General features: G+C 37.2%; 1 protein-coding gene across 6 annotated transcripts in view; it reads right to left on the bottom strand.

Moving 5' to 3' along the window:
* Positions 1-19,883, bottom strand: part of ASXL2 (ASXL transcriptional regulator 2) — a 123,703-nt gene that overhangs the window by 47,613 nt on the left and 56,207 nt on the right. For 5 of the 6 annotated variants that reach the window (XM_042933496.1, XM_042933498.1, XM_042933500.1 and 2 more), the window contains 2 exons: positions 19,016-19,018; positions 1,620-1,728 (listed from right to left, as the gene is read on the bottom strand). In XM_042933496.1, coding sequence (XP_042789430.1) covers positions 1,620-1,728; positions 19,016-19,018 — 112 coding nt within the window. Of the gene's footprint in view, positions 1-1,619; positions 1,729-10,819; positions 11,121-19,015; positions 19,019-19,883 lie in introns of those variants that run through there. The other variant, XM_042933502.1, reaches the window with a different exon arrangement.

The following is a 19,883-nucleotide window of genomic DNA, read 5'->3' as shown; positions in this document are numbered from 1 at the left end:
ACTTAAGCTATTTCCTTATCCTTGGAAGGCCCCCCTCCCATTACTTATTTGTAAAAGTTTATCCCAAATCTTACAAGTTAAAAAAAAAAAAGCTTTCTAGATCCTTCTTTTCAAAATTAATCTTTATTTCTCTACATGATCATGAGGCCTTATAGTATAGTACTTTATATCACAGTACATTTTGTCAGTATGCAATTGCTTTAATAACTATGTGAGAGTTGAGAGATCAGCGTCCAGTTTCTTCTTTATGACCTCCACAGTGCTCAGCATAGAGTAGGCATTTAATTAATGTTATTAACAATATGGAAGGTCTAGAACAACTAAGACTTAAAAGAAACACAAAAAGCTCCCTGTGGGAGTAGAGTCCCTAATCACAGAAGTTTTAACAAAGTGTATAAAAAGGAGGTTTTATAGGTAAATTAGAACTTTCTAATGTTAGTGGGCTACACAAAACCACTGAACATAGTGATGACTACAGCTCAAAGCTAAAAAGAGGGGACAGAGTCCCACGTACATATGGATAACAGTCAGTGCATGCCAAGCATTAATTCTCCTCCTGCTGATAATTTCTTCTGGCATACAACCCCTTTCCTGAATTCGTCTGGCAGAGGGCTTACCCTCAAACTCACATCAAAGTAATCTGGGGCATCAGCCCGGAGTTTACTCTAAATCCTCTGTCCCCCTCTCTCTCTGCTCCTCCTTTGCTCATACTTTCTCAAAAATAAGTAAACATTAAAAAAAAAAAACAGAGAGACTGATCATGAACTTGTGTACAGCCAATCAGAAGCCTCAGTGCATTCATTATTCAAGTATAGACACATGGGCCAAACCAAACCAATTAAACCAAATCAAAACTAACTGGAGGGCTCCCACTTCAGACTCAAGGCTCTTTTCTCTCCAGACTTACAGCCTGCAGATTTGGGGTGGACAGTGAAGTCATGTACAATAGGAGAGAGCCTGCCTGAGAATGAAGCCAAAAGAAGGACAGAGACCAATCCCCGATGACATTATTTGAGCTCCTGGATCCAGGCTGAGTTTCCTCAGAATTTATAGTTCTATAGTAAACTCTCTGTTTTAATCAAACTCCTTTAAATTGGTTTTCCTGTTTGTCACTGAAGGGACCTCAGTGCCAGAATCAGAAATCAGCAAGACTATTAGGATAAAAAAGAACAAAGACTCAGTCAGGAATCCAGTCAGATCTGGGTCCATATTCCGGTGTTTATCCTACCTGGCCAACACTAAGCAAGAACTTTGGCTTTTTCTCCATTACAAAAGGAGAACTACAGCTCTGAATTTAATGGAGAATAAAGTCACAAAGTAATATAAAGCATCCAGGCTACAAGAATAAAATCACAAAGTAATATAAAGCATCAAGGTGGTAGCTCCAAGGTAACACTCATTATTCAAATGTTGTGAGGTCCCTTAAAAAGTCACTGGAAGTCATTTTCAGTTCATCCTTTCAAGATAGCATTATAATAAAGAATAAAAAATAAAATTACTTTTCTGGTCTACCTACAGATGGTTACAGATTAGTAAAAAAACTGTGCAGGATACAGAGTTGAACATATTACCTCTTCCCAATTTTAGTTTTTAAGTGACGTCCTAACAAAAATATTTACCTTCAAAGTATATACGCCCATTCTACCTGGAACTTTATAGAAGATGCCCTCTTCACCTCGGGAGTTTGTGTGCAACATTGCATTCAGGCATGCAAGAGGGGAAGTCCCACTGCAAAGGAAAAATAAAAAAAAGAACAAGAGGAACACAATGATTAGTTTCTGCCTCTGAGTATCCTACATGACACTGACTTAAGATAAAACTAACTGATCAACATCATTTCACATAAACATATTTTATAAACTATAATATCAACCTACAGAAAGGATGCCATGGAGAAATGGATGTAAAATTTATCCCCGTGTATCTAAAGAAAAATTAATTCTTTAATTTTCTTCATCCTGATGCAGTAGCTAACATGCAAGAGAACATGTACCTCACAGGAGTTATTACAAATATATTTTACAAATACTGTAATTCACTTACAATTTTGTCAATTTATACCTCCATAAAGCTAAAATTAAAAAAGAAAGAAAGAAAGAAAGAAAGAAAGAAAGAAAGAAAGAAAGAAAGAAAGAAAGAAAAAAGGGAGCACCTGGGTGGCTCAGTTGGTTAAGGTCCAACTTTGGCTCAGATCATGATCTCACGGTTCGTGAGTTCGAGCCCTGCGTCAGGCTCTGTGTTGACAATTCAGAGCCTGGAGCCTGCTTCAGATTCTGTGTCTCCTTCTCTCTCTGCCCCCTCCCCGCTCACACTCTGTCTGTCTGTCTCTCTCTCTCAAGAATAAATAAAACATTTTAAAAAAATAAATAAAAATTAAAAAAGGAAAAAAAAAAAAAAGGTTCTCCTTCATTTAGCAGAAGTTTTCACAAGCTTTACATGTCCAGAAGTAAAACGGGGGTGGGGGGAGAAAGAACACAAATATAGATTCAAACAAACAATATTAATAAAAAACCATATATATATCTATCTCCATGCACACTGATGCAACAGACTGAATCTGAGGTGTGAAAGAACACATTTATATGGTCTCATATTTATTTTTTACATTTTTATTGATATAATCGACATATATTACTCATATTAGTTTCAAGTGTATGACACAGTGATGCCATATATATATATATGTATATATATATACATATATATATACATATATACATACATATATAAAATGCAACAGTCTCTTGTACTTAGATCTATTACAAGATCACTTAAAGAGGTAAAGTAGGCTTTAGAACATTTATCTTCTTTGTAGCACCTTGGTTAAATGTTTACTAATTTCAGTATACATTCACCAAACCTCTAGAGCTTTAGGTATATAATAGATTATCTGTAAAAAATATAAATATAATACTTTCCTTTCTGTTACCACATTTCATTTTCCTATCTTTTTGTACTTACCTAACAAATAGCAATATAATAGATGTGTGACATCCTTAATTTAAAAAGGTTTTTTTCCTCCTAATACCTGAGCTTATTTGTACATTTCCAGCTGTTCTCTCTCTTAATTCTCTGTTGGTACCACTCAAAAACCCAAATAAGCCTAATAGAAGAGGCTGCTAGGTATCTTGGAAATACCTAAAGAATTGTCTATGGGGGAGAGCAGGACCATGGGTCCACTGTCTTCTGGTAGTTATGAAAGTGTTGAGGGTCAAAAACTGTTAAGAAGATGGAGGGCAACCAAGAAAATTTAAAAAAAAAAATTTTTTTTTCCTGAAGAAAGTGTTGAGACTCTCCAGGTTGATTTTCATAGTTATGTTTACATAATTTGGAACTTCCATCTTAAAAACACATATACTGCAGGGCAACTGGGTGACTCAGTTGGTTAAATATACAACTCTTATCTCAGAGTCGTGAGTACAAAGTTCCACGTTGGAGCCTACTTAAAACACACACACACACACACACACACACACACACACACACACACAATTCAATTCTAGTCAGAATTCCAAAGTTTATATCACATAAATATATAAGAAATTTTTGGGCGGGGCACCTGGGCGGGTGGCTCGGTCAGTCAGGCGACCATGATTTTGGCTTAGGTCATGATCTCATGATCTTAGGCCCCAAGTCGAGCTCTATTGACAGCCTAGAATCTGCTTGGAATTCTCTCTCTCGCTCTCTTTCTAACCCTCCCCTACTTGTGCTCGTGCTCTCTCTCACTCTCTCTCTCAAAAAAATAAATAAACTTAAAAAAAATCTCTGGGCAAAAAATGATGGGAGACTTAAAAAGATACTAAAATGTACTGTATGCTATTATTATTGAAGTAATATGTTTCTAAGACAAAATAAATAGGCAAATGAACACTCTAGACTGTTGTTAAAACAAAACAAAATACAGAAACAGCTAATAAATGTAAAAAGTGAGATTTTTGTTAACTGTACAATTCTGTACCTATCTGTATGATCTGTGTAGTAGGAAGGAGACAGGCTCATGACATGGTCACCTGTGGTTTGACTACCTAGCATCTATCTATTCCCTCTTCTGAAGACCATACCTAAAATTTCCCATGAAACATTATTCCTCTCCCACTCTCACACATGTGGTTGAGACAGATTCAACCCCCTGTGCATCACAGGTGTAAATTCAAACTGTTAAACCATGATTCCTGGTTGAAAAAGCCAATCAGTTGAAAAAGCACCCCCATTCCCCACCCCCACAGTAACAGATTCAGGAACAGACACATGACTTAATCAGGGGCAACAACCCTAGGAGCTATTTACTTGGGCATTTAAGAAAAGAAACTCCCTCTCTTCCCCTTAGCAGTAAGATGAAGTAATGCCTAAACCTTTCAATCACGTGACCATGAGGAAAGTATCTGGATTTGGGGTAAACAACACATAGGACAGACAAAGGAAGGGTTGGATAAGGATTATAGGGAAAAATACAACACCCAAAAAGGCACTGAATTGACGAAAGAAAAAAAAGGAAAACAGCAATAATTTTAGCAATGTTACTTTTGCAGTTCTATCAAGCCTTGCCTTAAGCCGATCCTACCTTTGGAACTGCTGAGATTTTAAGTCAAAAGCAACCAAAAGAAGTGTAAATAAAATAGTTTATGTTAAGTAGTGCTGGCATAGCATGTTATTCATCTGGGGACACTAATTTTCACAGCATATGCACAACATTCCAAACGGATTAAAGGCCAAACTGTAAAAAAATAGGAGATTATTAAAAGGAAAATAGTGTATCACTGCGAGATAGATAAACCTTTCTAAATAAGAGAGAAAAACCTAAAAACCACAAAAGAGAAACAATGATTAAATAAAAATAAACATCTCTATGTAGGAAAAAAAATAAGATCAACCGAACTGTAGACAGTATATGAAGCTGAAAGGAGTAACTGTGAAACAAATGGCAGACAAAATAATGAACAGTCCTACAAGAGCTGCTTTTAGGAAAACACAAACAACCAATTTAAAAAAGTGGATAAAGAGGGAGCCTGGGTGGTGCCATCGGTTAAGCATCCAACTCTCGATCTCGGCTCAGGTTGTGATCTCACAGTTTGTAGGTTCGAGCCCCACATTGGGCTCTGCGCTGATGGTGCAGAGCCTGCTTGGGATTCTCTCTTTCTCTCTGCCCCTCCCCAGCTTGTGCTCTCTCTTTCTCTCTCAAAATAAATAAATAACTTAAAAAAAAATTTTTTTAAGTGGATAAAAGATATGAATAAGTGATCATAAAACATGTATGTAAATGGCCTATAGAACACTTAAAAGGAAGCCCAAACTTCTTAGTGATCAAAGGGGAAAAAATTAAATCAAGATACCGTTAATTAGACTGGAAATCAAATGAATCCACATCTTAGTTAACAGTACTGTGCTAACATCAATTTCCTGGTTTTGATGTTGCACTATGTTACCACTGGAGGAAGCTGGGTGAGGTATACATGGGATTACTTTCCCAGTTTCCTGGGAGTCTATAATTACTTTAAAATAAAAAACAAAAAATCAAATGAATTGATAAAATCCATTGCTGATAAGGTTATGGGCAAATGAGTACTCTTAAAAGACTGTTGGCAGAGCTAAAAATTACCACCTTTCCCATCCCTTCTCAGTTCTATCTTAGGGAAGTAACATGGAAATTTCCATTGAAATGAAAAAAAAATTAGGGCCCACTGATCCAATAATCCCACTTGTATCCATCCTATAAAAATAAGGCCACAAGGACTTACGGCCATATATAGGAGGATTATATCCAGCATTGTTAAAAGTGTCAAAGCACTGAAAATGGCTTAAAGTTCATTAATAAGGAAATGGTTGGCCATGTATTAGTACAGTAACCAACAAGACATCAATCAGTAACAACTACATTAATAGGGTGTCTGGTTGGCTCAGTCAGTAGAAATTGCGTTCTTGATCTCTAGACTGTGAGTTTGAGTCCCATGTTGGGTGTAGAGATCACTTTAAAAAAATAAAATCTTAAAAAAAAATAAAGTACTTTAAGTCAGAGAAAGAAACAAATAATGTGATCTAGGATCTAGTACCTAGAATCCAAAACACAAAAACAGAAACAAAACAACCCAAACCAAAAAAACTCCTTAAAGGAAAACCCAAGAAATGAAAGTAAATGATACACATCTGGTGAAAAGATGTGGTAAAAGTCTTAAAAACACCATCATAATATTTTCCTTGCAAATCTGGGTATAATTTTCCTTTAAAGGAAATAGGGAAGTTCTGAATAACCCACAAGATATACAGAATACTATACTAATTAAAACAAAAACTTAGATTTGGTTTCAGGAAAATACAAAAAGTCAGAAAATCCTGGCAGAGTTTATTTTTAAGAATAATGAAGCAATGGCAGAGAAGTATAAAAGGCTACACTTCCCATGATGGTAGTAATAGATCTTCAAGGAAAATAACTCCAGAATTATATAATTAAATAAAAGAACTGAATAATTCAAAGAAATAGGTTCCATGTGAATGGGCAATAAAACCCTGGTACTCAGAAGATCAATACCAACGTAAAGTGAAGTTTAAGTACAGTATGAGGTAAGTCCTGACACCTGAAGCAAGAACGCCTCGAGATTACATAATTCATGAGACAATGCAGCTTCTAATTTTTCTTACCCATGCTCAAGAAAGTAGAGTTGGGGAGGAGGGAAAGGAACACGTGCTCTAATTTTGTGCTGAATCTACCTCATGTAAAGGAATACAGTAAGATGTTTCATACACAAGTCCCCAAAATAGAAGTAACTTCAGTTATACTGCCAACGGCCTTATTTAGTTCTCTTTGCAGGAAGAGTTGTAACTCAGCAGTATTGAGTAGGGCTGAAAAGACCTGAGGTTTGTAATTACACTGCTCAGGTGAAACATTACATATAGAAACTAATGAAAGGAGGCATCACCATGTGCCAAAAAAAAGCCAGACATATATTCACACTCATCTGAATACAGATCTGAGAGTGGCCACAGGCAAGTCACTTTAAATGCCCTTAATCTTCATTGTCTCCTCTGTAAAATGGGGGTAATACCACCTACTCTGTAATTTGACTGCACAGATTATAGGTAATATATATAAAGTGTATGTCAGAGAAGAGATTCACTAACTGTGGTAATGACCCTAACGGCTTGCTCCCCCACTCCAGTCTCATAGTATTCCAGTGTTCCCTATCTCAAGAGACAGTAAATTTACCTTCACCCCCATCAATTCTCCACTCTGAAGCCAGGGTAAAAGTTTTAAAAACAAATATGATCATGCCACCTCGCCTAGCTTTAAAATTCATCCACGATATCACAATGTCTTAGAGTCAAGTCCAGAATTATTTTTGTTAATATATCTTTTTTGAAAGAATGCAAGTGGGAGAGGGGCAGAAAGAGGGGGACAGAGGATCCCAAACAGGCACTGCACTGACAGGCTGACCGCAGCAGGCCCAACGTGGGACCTGAACTCACAAACTGCGAGATCATGACCTGAGCCAAAGTCAGATGCGCAACAGACTGACCCACCCAGGTGTCTCCCAAGTCCAGAATTATTAATACAATCTGGCCATGATCATTTTCCCACACCCTCTGCTCCAGCCTACTCAAGCACAACACAAATCTAATTGTGAGAAAACATTAGACATAACCAAACTGAGGGACAGACTACAAAACAGGTGGCCTGAGTTCTTTAAAAATGCCAACGTCGTGAAAGACAAAAATTAAAGAACAGCTCCACAGTTAAAGGACTATAAAGATACATGAAAAAAATGCAAATGTGTGATATCCTGAATTAGGGTATCAGTGGAAGAATTACCAAATCCGAATACATTGCGTTCGTTAGCTTGTAATATTATATCAAAGTTAGTGTCCTGATTTTGAGAGTTACATTGTGGTTATGTAAAGGAATGTACTTTCCTTTAGAAAACACACCCTGAAGTGTTTAAATGTGAATAGGGCATTAAGTCTACAATTTAATCTGACATTTCAGAAATACAAATTAGATAGATATAATGATAAAGTATAAAATGTTAGCATTTGGGAAATTTTGGTAAAAGTTAAAATTCTTCCTACCACTTTTGCAAATTTTCTTAAAGTCTGAAATTAATGTGTCAAATAAATAAAAAGCTAAAAACATGCACTGTGTATGAGAAAAGCTATGGAAACAATATGGACCAATACAAAAGTATCAAGTACTTATAAAAGCTACAATATGATTAATCTCAAAAACCACATACGATTCCATTTATATGAAATATCTAGACATGATCTACAGACAAAAAGTAGATTAATGCCTGGCAATGAGAACTTCTATTAACTGTATACGTGTATGAGGGATCTTGCCGGGGAGATGGAAATGTTCTAAAACCGCATTATGCTGATGGTTGCCGAACCCAGTAAATTTACTAAAAATCATTGAGCTGTACACTTAAAATGGATGAAGTTTATGTTACATACACCATACCTCAATAAAGTTGTTTTGTTTTTGCTTTTAAGTAGGCTTCCCACCCAGCACGAGCCCAGTGCAGGGCTTGAACTCATGACAAGAGTCAGATGCTTAACCAACTGAGCCACCTAGGTGCCTTCAGTAAAGTTGTTTTAATCTGGTTTCTCATTCATTCAACATTTACAAAGCAGCTATTCTGTAACCACAAGGTAGTAAGTGCTGGTGACATAAAGGAAGCAGAAGTTTCCATAAGTACACATTCTTACATTTTCATGAAATAAATAAATAAATAAATAAATAAATAAATAAATAAATAACAGAACTGGCACTGAGCAGAGCCAGATAATATGAGGTCTTCATTTCCTAGTGCGTGCACACACACTATAGGATCATTTAATTTATGATTAACTGATATTTCCCTCCCACCAGAGAGACGAGGCAAGTTGGTGCAAATTTTAAATGTTTAGTAATGTAAAATAATGTACCATATTTGCAATTTTGCTATCAGCACAAGAACTGAACACAATCAGGGGCACCTGGGTGACTCAGTCAGGTAAGCGTCTGACTCTTGATTTTGGCCCAGGTCATGGTCTCACGGAGATGGAGCCCTGTGTCAGGCTCTGTGCTGACAGGCTTTGTGCCTGCTTGGGATTCTCTCTGCCCCTCCCCCGCTGGCATGCATGCATGCTCTCTCCCAAAATAAATAAATTTACATTAAAAAAAACTGAACACAATCAGAAACAGCTATATATAAAATTTACCAACTCAACCATTTCTGTGTGTGTGCACTTCACTTACACTTAAATAAATTCATATCACTTACACAACCAACCTCTAGAACTCTTATCTTGCAAAACTCAAACCCTATGCCCATTAAACACCTCTCCATTTCTCCCCTACATCCAACCCCTGGCAACCACCCTTCTATTTTTTGCCTCTATAAACAGTAAGTGGAATCACACAGTATTTCTCCTCCTCTGTCTGGTTTATTTCACTTCATACAGTGTCTTCAAATTTCATCCATGTTGTAGCATATGTCAGAATGTCCTTTTTTTATTTTAATGTTTATTTATTTACTTGTTTATTTTGAGAGAGAGCAAGAGAGCATGCGCAGCAGAGTGGAAGAGGGGCAGAGAGAAAGATAGTGAGAGAATCCCAAGCAGGCTCCATGCTGTCAGCACAGAGCCTGACTCAGGCTTGATCCCACGAACTATTAGATCATAGCCAGAGCCGAAATCAAGAGTGGGATGCTTACCTGAGTCACCCAGGTGCTCCAGAATTTCCTTCTTTTTTAAGGCTGAATACCAGTCCACTGAATGTATATGCCACATTTTGTTCATCCATTCATTCATTAATGGACATCTGGGCTGTTTCTATCTTTTGCCTATTGTGACTATTGCTATTATGAGTATTGCTACAAAAATATGTATTCAAGTCTCTGCCTCAATTCTTTTATGTGTATACCCAGAAGTGGACTTGCTAGGTCAAATAAAATCCTCAACTCTTACTCATTCTTTACCTTATTTTCAGTTTATGTAACACCCACAGATAAAAATCAGGTAAATCCAGGGGCACCTGTGTGGCTGAGTCAGTTAAGCATGCGACTTTGGCTCAGGTCATGGTCTCGTGGTCCGTGAGTTTGAGACCTGCATCAGGCTCTGGGCTGATAGCTTAGAGCCTGGAGCCTGCTTTGGATTCTGTGTCTTCCTCTCTCTATGCCCCTCTACCACTCACATTCTGTCTCTCTCCCTTAAAAATAAATGAATATTTTTTTAAAAATGGGGGGCCTGAGTGGCTCATTCGGTAAAGTGTCCAACTTCAGCTCAGGTCATGATTTCACAGCTTGTGAGTTTAAGCCCCATGTCAGGCTCTGTGCTGACAGCTCAGAGCCTAAAGCCTGCTTTGGATTTTGTGTCCCTCTCTCACTCTGCCCCTCCCTCGCTCATGCTCTGTCTCTCTCTCTCTCTCTCTCTCTCTCAAGTATAAATAAAACATTTTAAAAAATTAAAAAAAAAAAAAAAGAATCAGGTAAATCCACAGATTGACAAGGAGCTTCACAGGTCATCTAGCCCATTTACTACAGATGCTTAGAGCTCCTCTGAAAACATCAATAGGTAATTGTCCAATCTTTTGCACAAGCATTTGAGGTGGTGGAGGCTAACTATGTCCTCAAGCATTTCCGATCATTTATATTCTTCCTCAAGCTTAGCCAAGTGTGTCTTCCCATAACTTCATTTTTAGTCTTGATTTTATGCTGGAAATCAGTGGCTATCACAGTGGAAAAAATCTGGGACAATCTTTTCTTTCCTCTTTGTTTTTTTCTGTACTGTGAATTTTCCAAAATGACCTTGAAATAATTTATCTTTGTAGTGGGGGGAAGAAGTTTACCATTATTTCTTCATTATTCCATAGGACAGTCCTTCCAGTACTTTAAGACTCTTCATAAAATCCTAAAGTCTATACCTTCCCATATTTGTGGTTCTCTCCTCACTGGCATCCCCTCCTGCAACCAATTTAAAGAAATTGAATAAACTTTTACTGTTCATCCTCAAAATTCTCCAATATCCTCCAGTATTTATTACGCTCATTTCAAGCCTTTGATAAAGAGCTTTAAGAGACTTCACCAGTGTAGGGGCGCCTAGGTGGCTCAGTCGGTTAAGCATCGACTCTTGATTTTCGCTCAGGTCATGATCTGGCAGTTCCTGAGTTGGAGCCTTGCATCAGGCTCTCTGCTGTCAACAAGGGCCAGCTTTGGATCCTCTGTCCCTCTCTCTCTCTCTGCCCCTCCCCTACTTGCGCTTGCTTACTCACTGGCTCTCTCTCAAAAATATATAAACATTTTAAAAAAAAAAGAAAAAACAGACTTCAACAGTCTAATTTATTTATTCCTACTGATATTTCCCCTTGTAATAATTTACCCAGCCTAATTTCTAATCTCAATCTCTTGTTCATTTTTCTGTACTCCCTCCTACAGAATAGGCTTGTCAAAACTAGGCCTCAATTAATCAGCTTCCTTATCTCTGACGGAACTATTACACACTCTATATTTATCCTTCAAAGCTCAATCCCTTGAATTTCAATAGGATTAAATAACAGACTCAGACTTCCAAGGTTAAAAGATATGTAGAGTCATCTAGTTCCCCAGATACTTGAATGCCCTATTTCAGCTTAATTTTAAATATAAAAAGATAATAAACATAAGAATCTTTCACTCAACTGATACACTTATGCACATATCTATACAGACACAGATGCACATGCACAGTAATCATTATCCACATACAAACTGAAAATTTAACCTAAGTAACTTGAAAACTAAGGATGAACTGATTTTTATGGCATGCTTACCTGACAGAGCACATAGAACAAAACAGAACTCAGCAGAACCCTTATGTTGAAAAACAGGGAGTTTAGAAATCACTAAATTAATAAATAACCTTGGTAGGTTTTTAAGTCACTGGAAATTTTTGTATTCTTAGAAACCCTTTCATTAAAGTCTTTTGTTTGCTCTCCCTTGGTCATGTTATCAGCAATTCTTCCAACAAGAAATTCATTTGGGTAACAACGAATCTAACTTTTAAAAAGGAAATAATATTGGGGCGCCCGGGTGACTCAGTCAGTTGAGCTTCCAACTTCACCTCAGGTCATGATCTCACAGTCTGTGAGTTCGAGCCCTGCATCGGGCTCTGTGCTGAAAGCTCAGAGCCTGGAGCTGCTTCGGATTCTGTCTCTCCCTCTCTCTCTGCCCCTCCCCCGTTCATGCTCTGTCTTTCTCTGTCTCAAAAATAAATAAACATTAAAAAATATTTTTAATAAAATAAAATATAAATAAAAAGGAAATAACATAAATGTAAAGTTTTTCAAAGTAGCATGTGACTCATCCATACTTTAATGAATTAGTTTCTTCAAACTATTTTCCTCCCCAAACACACCATGAAACAAATGGGAAAGGATCACTGGACAGCTGAAAAGGTATTGAGGGAAATTTTTATTTGGAGAAGCCCTTTTGGGATCCCAAAATGAAAGGTCTGGATTAGCAGAGTAGCCAAAGGGCATAAAACAAATAAGAGAGTAATCTAGGACTAGCATGGAGGTGGAGGTCACAGAAATAAACACAGACTCTGAAAAATGTGTTTGGTATACTGTTTACACTCTCATCTTTATCTTTCCATTTTTGACTTTTTCCCCTACTACTGTTTTCTCAAAAGCATGGTTTGTCCAGTACCAGTAAGATATAAGCAAAACCATTTCACCAGAGGAAAAAAAAGAAAACAAAAAAAAGAGCCAATGATTCTGTTTTATTTTAAAGTAAATAAAGGGGCATGTGGGTGGCTCAGTCAGTTAAGCTTCAGCTCAGGTCATGATCTCGCAGCCCGTGAGTTGGAGCCCCGTGTCGGGCTCTGTGCTGACAGCTCAGAGCCTGGAGTCTGCTTCGGATTCTGTGTCTCCCTTGCTCTATGCCCCTCCCACGCTCACACTCTGTCTCTCAAAAAATGAATAAATGTTAAAGCAAAATTTAAAGTAGGGGCTCCTGGGTGGCTCAGCTGGTTGAGCTCAGTTGGTTGAGCGTCCGACTTTGGCTTAGGTCATGAACTCGCCGTAAGTGAGTTTGAGCCCCACATCTGGCTCTGTGCTGACAGTGAGAAGCCTGCGTGGGATTCACTCTCTCTGCCTCACCCCTCTCATACTCGCTCTCTCTCAAAATAAATAAACATTAAAAAAAAAAAAAAAAGACTCCTTTAAGAGCCTTACTCCATCTCCTGATCCTACTCAAAAGAAAAAATGAGGCAGCAGAAGCAGCACTTACATTTTGGAGTCAGACAGATGTGGATTCAAGTTTTATCACTAACTAGCTATGTAATTTCTTACTGCTTCAATGTCTTTATCTATGAAATAAAGACTTCAGAGGGTTTAAAATTAAATAGATCAGGGGCACCTGGATGGCTCAGTCAGGTAAGCGGCCAACTCTTGATTTTTGGCTCAGGTCATGATCTCACAGTTCATGAGCCCGCATCGGGCTCCGCGTTGATGGTGTAAAGCCCACTTGGGAGTCTCTCTTTTTCTCTGCCCCTCCCCCGGCTCACCCTTGCTCATTCGTTCACTCTCTCTGAAAATAAATAAACTTAAAAAAAAAAAAAAAAGATTTAAAAGATCATATGCATAAAGTACCTGACTCCTATCTTAGCCGGTGGCCATTTCCACTACTGATTAACTAAAGCATCTTGCTTTTCAATCTTACGAGAAATAACATAATAAAAAGAAAATACAGACTTTAAGAGAAACACAATCTTTCTAAGAAAGGTCACTCTGTAACTATTGCATATAAAAAAATACCAAATGCTTTTATTTCAGCTGATCAGGATGCTGACATGTCTTAACTGGCTGGGCCAAGTTCCTAAAGAGCATGTCTCTGAACTAAAGAGGTGTGAAGGGCTGCATATGAGGACATACTATTTGGAGTAAAACAAGTATTAGCGAAGAAAACAGAAACTAAGAATAGAATACTTGTCATTATAAGCTATGGACATAGTTCTGAAAGAAATAAGCTGGAGAGAGATTAAAATTCAACAGATTTAAGTATCAAAAAACAATCTGTTGTGATTTTGCATCTTTGCAATATTTGGTATTTTTTGTTCATTTAGCAATATAGTTTATATATCTAAACAGCCAAAGCTATTTATTACAATTATTTTCTGCTTTTGAACGGAACTCTCAGTCTTGGCATAGCCACTTACGTCAAGATTCAGAATTCTTTTTTTTTTTTTTTTTTTTAAGTAGCCTCAACATGGGGCTTGAACTCATGACCCCAAGACCCAGAGTCACATGATCTATTGACTAAACCAGGCAGGCACCCCAAGATTCAGAATTTTAAAGTAGTCAGTTGATTCATTAATCTTACTAATTTCTAGCATTTTCCAACTCACAGAAGTAACTTAAGAGTTATGGTAAATCTTATACAATTAAATGGTTTTAACTGCAAATGAGCTTCCCTCAAACTTAAAATAAAGACTAAAAAAGGCAAGGCAAGGCAAGGCAAGGCAAGGCGGCATCTGCAAATGTGATCAGACCAGAAGCAGCAGCCCAGTTCAGGAAGCCTCTTTGTCCTGGTCAGCCAAAGGCTACTAGCTCTCTCCCCTGACAGGCTCAGCAGACCAGTGGCGCAAGCAAGAGAAAGAACCATCATAAGCACATGGCCTGGAAAGCCTCTCTGCCTCCACAGGCTGGAGACTTCCTTTATCCCACATTTAGAGGCATCAGGCAGCCTGGCCTATGGAAACTCCTTCTACCCCCTCAGAAGAAAACAGCAGAGATCACTGGGAGCCTCTGTCATCAAATAAAACAACAAGACCCAAATAGCAAAGCAAAGGCTGTGAAAATTAAATTGTTATTGAATCACAGTCCACCAAGGGAGTCTAGAACTCACATGGTAAACCCAAGCAGTGTGAATCCCCGCTTAAATAAAAGATTTGAATTTAATAGGACCCAACATCTCCTAACATAAAAACTAAAACATCCAGGATCCGAAAAATAAAAATAAAAATAAAAAAATATCCAGGATCCAAATACAATAATCACTTATCATACCAAAAACCAAGAAAATCACAACCTAAATGAGAAAAGACAATCAACTGACACCAACACTAAGACAGATGTTGAAATTATAAGACAAGGATGCTTCTATATGCACTTAAAATTTTTCTTGAAACAGGGGTAGGTGGGTGGCTCAGTCAGTTGAGCATTGACTCTGGCTTGGGTCATGATCTCACGGTCTGTGAGTTTGAGCCCCACATCGGGCTCTGTGCTGACAAGTCAGAGGCTGGAGCTAACAAGTCAGATGCTTCAGATTCTGCATCTCCCTCTCTCTGTGTCCCTGCCCTCCCCCCCAACCCCACATTCTGTCTGTCTGTCTGTCTCTCTCTCTCTCTCTGTCTCAAAAGTAGATAAACTTTAAAAAAATATAAAAGAAACTTTACTGAAAAAAATGAAAATACAACAAATAGGAAAGAAACTAAAGTTATAAAAAAGTTCATACCATGAGCCCAGAAAGAAAAGAAAGACAAAGAGTATTCAAAGGACTACTGGCTAAAAACTTCTCTTATTTGGTGAAAAATAAACATAAATACTCAAGAAACTCAATGAATCTAAATAAAATAAACTTGAAGAAGTCTGCACATGAAGACACATAATTAAATTTCTGAATACTAAATCCAAAAAAAAAGTCCTGAAAGCTGTCGGAGAGGAACAACACATTACCCGTAGGGAAATACTAATTCAATCAACAGTAGAGTTCTCATCTGACACCATAGAGACCTGAAAGACGTAGTACCACATCTTACAAACGCTGAACAAAATGAACCGTTGATTTTATAAAAATTCCTTAAGAATTCTAGATCTAAAGAACTGTCCTTCATAAGCAAAGGAGAAATAAAGACAGTCCTAGAAACAATAAAACTAAAGAAATGTATTGCTAGCAGACCCACTCTCCAAGAATGGCTAAAGGAAGTTCTTTAAACAGAAAAATAAAAGAAAGGATACTAGAGCACCAGGAAAGAAGGAAGAATAGAAGTAAGCATACATACAATAGACTAACCTTCTCATGAGGTTTTAGCTAATACTTGATGATTGAAACAAAAATTAAAACATCATGTGATAAGAACCTAAATGGAATAGCTTCCACACTTCAAAGTGGTAAAATGTTCATATCATCAGAATGATAAATCACATATTGTACACTCTAATACCCAGAGCAAACCCTAAGAAAATTAGGCAGATATACAAAGAAATACACTATAAATAAGCCAATATGGAACCCTAAAATAATCCATGGGAAGGTAAGAAAAGAAAAATAGAAGAACAAAAACAGAACAAACAGAAAACAAATAATAAAATGGCAGGCATAAACTCTATTAATAATTAACCTAAACATAAATAACGTATATATACAAATTAAAAGGCAAAGATTAGCAGAGAAGGCTTAAAAACCCCACAATCCAACTATATGCTATTTATAAGAAATCCATTTCAAATTCAAAGACACTGGATCTCTCAAATGTTGCTAGTGGGAATGTAAAATGGTACAATCACTGTGGGAAGCAATGTGAAAGTGTCTTTAAACTAAACGTGCATGGGACACCTGGGTGACTCGGTCGGTTAAGTGTCTTGACTTCAGCTCAGGTCACGATCTCACAGTTTGTGAGTTTGAGCCTCACATCGTGCTGTCTGCTGTCAGCACAGAGCCTGCTTCAGATCCTCTGTCTTCCTCTCTCTCTGCCCGCCCTCCCCCGCTAGCACACTCTCACGCTCGCTCTCTCTCAAAAATAAACATAAAAAAAAAAACAAAAAACTAGGGGCACCTGGGTGGCTCCGTTGGTTAAGTGTCAACTTCAGCTCAGGTCATGATCTTGCAGTCCGTGAGTTCGAACATCAGGCTCTGTGCTGACAGCTCAGAGCCTGGAGCCTGCTTCAGATTCTGTGTCTCCCTCTCTCTCTGCCCCTCCCCCACTCACTCTGTCTCTCAAAAATGAATTTAAAAAATTTTTTTAACCAGCAACAACAAAAAACTAAATATGCACTTACCATACAACATCAGCAACTGCACTTGTGGGCATTTACACCAGAGAAAGGAAAATTTATGTTCACACAAAAACATGTATACTTTTCATAGAAGCTTTATTTGTAACAGTGAAAAACTGGAGACAATTTAGATGTCCTTCGATGAGTGACTAGTTAAATAAACTGTACAGCCATGTCACTGAATACTACTCAGCAATAAAAAAAGAAAACGAAATACTGACACAGACAACAACCTGGATGAATCCACAGGGAATTACACTGAGAAAGTCAATCCCAAATATTATATATTTCATACAATTCCATTAATACAAATTATTGAAATGACAAAATTACAGAAATGGAGAACACATTAGTGGTGGCTGGCCTGAGGGGGGTGGATGGAGGTGGTACTAGGGAGGTAGGTGTGGCTATGAAATTGGCAACACAAGGGATCCTCTTGTTGATAAACCTGTTTTGTATTTTGACTGTGGTGGTAGATACATGTATCTATACACGTGGTAAGACCGCACAGAGTCAAATACACATCCACATGTGCGCGCGCGCACACACACACACACACACACACACACACAGGAGTACAAGTAAATCAAGTAGACTGTATGAAAAGCAATATTCTGGTTGCTGATACTGTACTACGGTACTGCACACTGTTACCATTGGGAGAATCTGTATAAAGGATGATTTCTTACAACTGCTTGTACCTTATATTTTTCTGTTGTTACTCTAATTTTCTACAGTGAGCAATGTGTAGACATCTGTTGGTTCTGCCTGGCCAAATACATTCTCTCTTCTTCTGGAAAGAATGTACACTTTGCTTTGGGGAACTATGACCTACCCTACTGGAAACACTCTTGTAGGACTGGCCATCAAGATCTCACCATGCCTGGACACTGAACCAGCCAGGTTCACTCTTCCTTGTATGTTAACCCTGAACAGAAGAGACACAGACTAATTCATCCCAGCTACAGAGTCCTAATGAGCCCATCCATTAGTTCTAGCTACCTGATCTCTGAAGTTAACTTAGTTCTCTCAATTTCAAGGTTTGTTTCTTTCCTTTGAGGTTATGAGCTACCCCACATTCTTCAAATATATCCCATTTTGCTTAAGTTCTTCACATTTGGTTCCTGTTATTTGCACCTAAAGAACCTAATCAATATAAGGCCCCCTGAAAACACACACACACACACACACACACACACACACACCCCACAAAAAAACACCTTACCTAGTTTTAAATTTTTTAAATAATTTTAACTGTTTGCACAAACTGAATTAAGGTTTTCTCCATAAACGGATACTAAAAAAATGAATAGATTCTTATAAACGAACTTAATAGAATGCAAATTTGGCTGCAGTTAAAAAGATTTAGCTGTAACTAAAAGCCATACGAAGTCCAAGTAACATGAAAATACAATGATGTGGTTCCTATTCTAAAGTCTCATAGCTAAGACAGATAATAAGTAATTATAACATAAAAACTGTTTTAGAAGAGGTGTGTTTAATGCTATGTCAACACAGAAAAAAAGCCAATTCAATAAAGGATCCAAACTATGAATTTTAACCTGTTCTAGCCTGGTTTTAAATAAGTATCATTCTCTTAGAAGACTTACCAATATTCCCTCTATATCAGTCAGAGCATAAACATATATTTTCAATATTATGGTCATAAAGCAAATGTTAGCTCACACAATTCCAATCTGAAATATTTTTATTATTAGTCAGCATGAACACTAGGTATTCCAATGCTAATATGTCAAATGATAATTTTAATAAAGCCAAATGTAGACTGGTTTCTAAAATTATGACCAAATAATGATTACAGACTAAAAGGACAAAAAAAAGTCACATATAATAAATATTTACATAGTACTTCTACTCTTATTTAGTTTCTGGACTAATTGTTTAGTTTTATAAGTAAAAATCACACATCCAAAGATGAGTTCAATTAAACTTGTAAAAGTATACTTTATCATTATAGGTACTTCCTTAGAATAAAGTAATACTTCTTACCTTCTGGAGTTGGAATGCACCCCAAGAAAATGAAAGAAAGAAAAAAAAAAGCTTTTAATTTTAACAATAAAACAAAAAAATAAACTCTCCCTTCCCCTCCCAGCAATATCCACAATTCTTCAAATTAGCACCCTCCCCCCACTTTGCTATATAGAACATTCATTTCTTCTTTAGAATTTACAAGTTAGCCCAAAATATCACGTTGTCTAGACATGCACAGTTAAACTCAGATAAATAGTCTAAACCATTTCAGATAACAACTGCATACCTTAATTATGTGACAAACTAAAACTATTAAAGCAGTTTTGAGTCAAATGTGGATACAATGAGTATTCTTTAATATTCTTCCCATGCATTTCAATTTCAAGGAGCCATCATAAAGCCATCAGCTATGGACCCTAAGGTTTATTAGTTTCCATAATGAATCCACTACTGTGAAGCTGAGTAACAATGGGCAAGAATACTCTTTTCTGTTAATATACAAGCATTTGGGGATTTTTGTTTCTTCATTATTAAGCCTTTTTGACATCCCTACAAGGTTTGTGTGCTTGAAACCAGACTGCAACAGGCAGATAAAGAAAACACAGGCTGAATTCAAAGGTATCAGCTAACTTTAGATAAATATGGTATCAATTTAATCAATAATATTCTTCATTCTTAAACTGAGTTCTTTCCAGTATATCACCTTAAGGCAATTCAGCTTGGCAAGCAGTCCAATGATCTATTCTGCAGAGATAATGATTTCTGCTGAAAACTAGTAGAGAATGTTGACTTTATTACCCTTGCTACATATTTTACAAAAGAAGAGATGGGGAAAAAATTAGGTGCTCAGATTAGTTTTTGGTATGAGGTAAGCTAAAACATTATT

Source organism: Panthera leo, chromosome A3 (genome assembly GCF_018350215.1).
Source record: "Panthera leo isolate Ple1 chromosome A3, P.leo_Ple1_pat1.1, whole genome shotgun sequence".
Taxonomy (NCBI): domain Eukaryota; kingdom Metazoa; phylum Chordata; class Mammalia; order Carnivora; family Felidae; genus Panthera; species Panthera leo.
The sequence above is the reverse complement of the archived record's forward strand: the minus strand, read 5'-3'. Positions and strand labels throughout refer to the sequence as shown.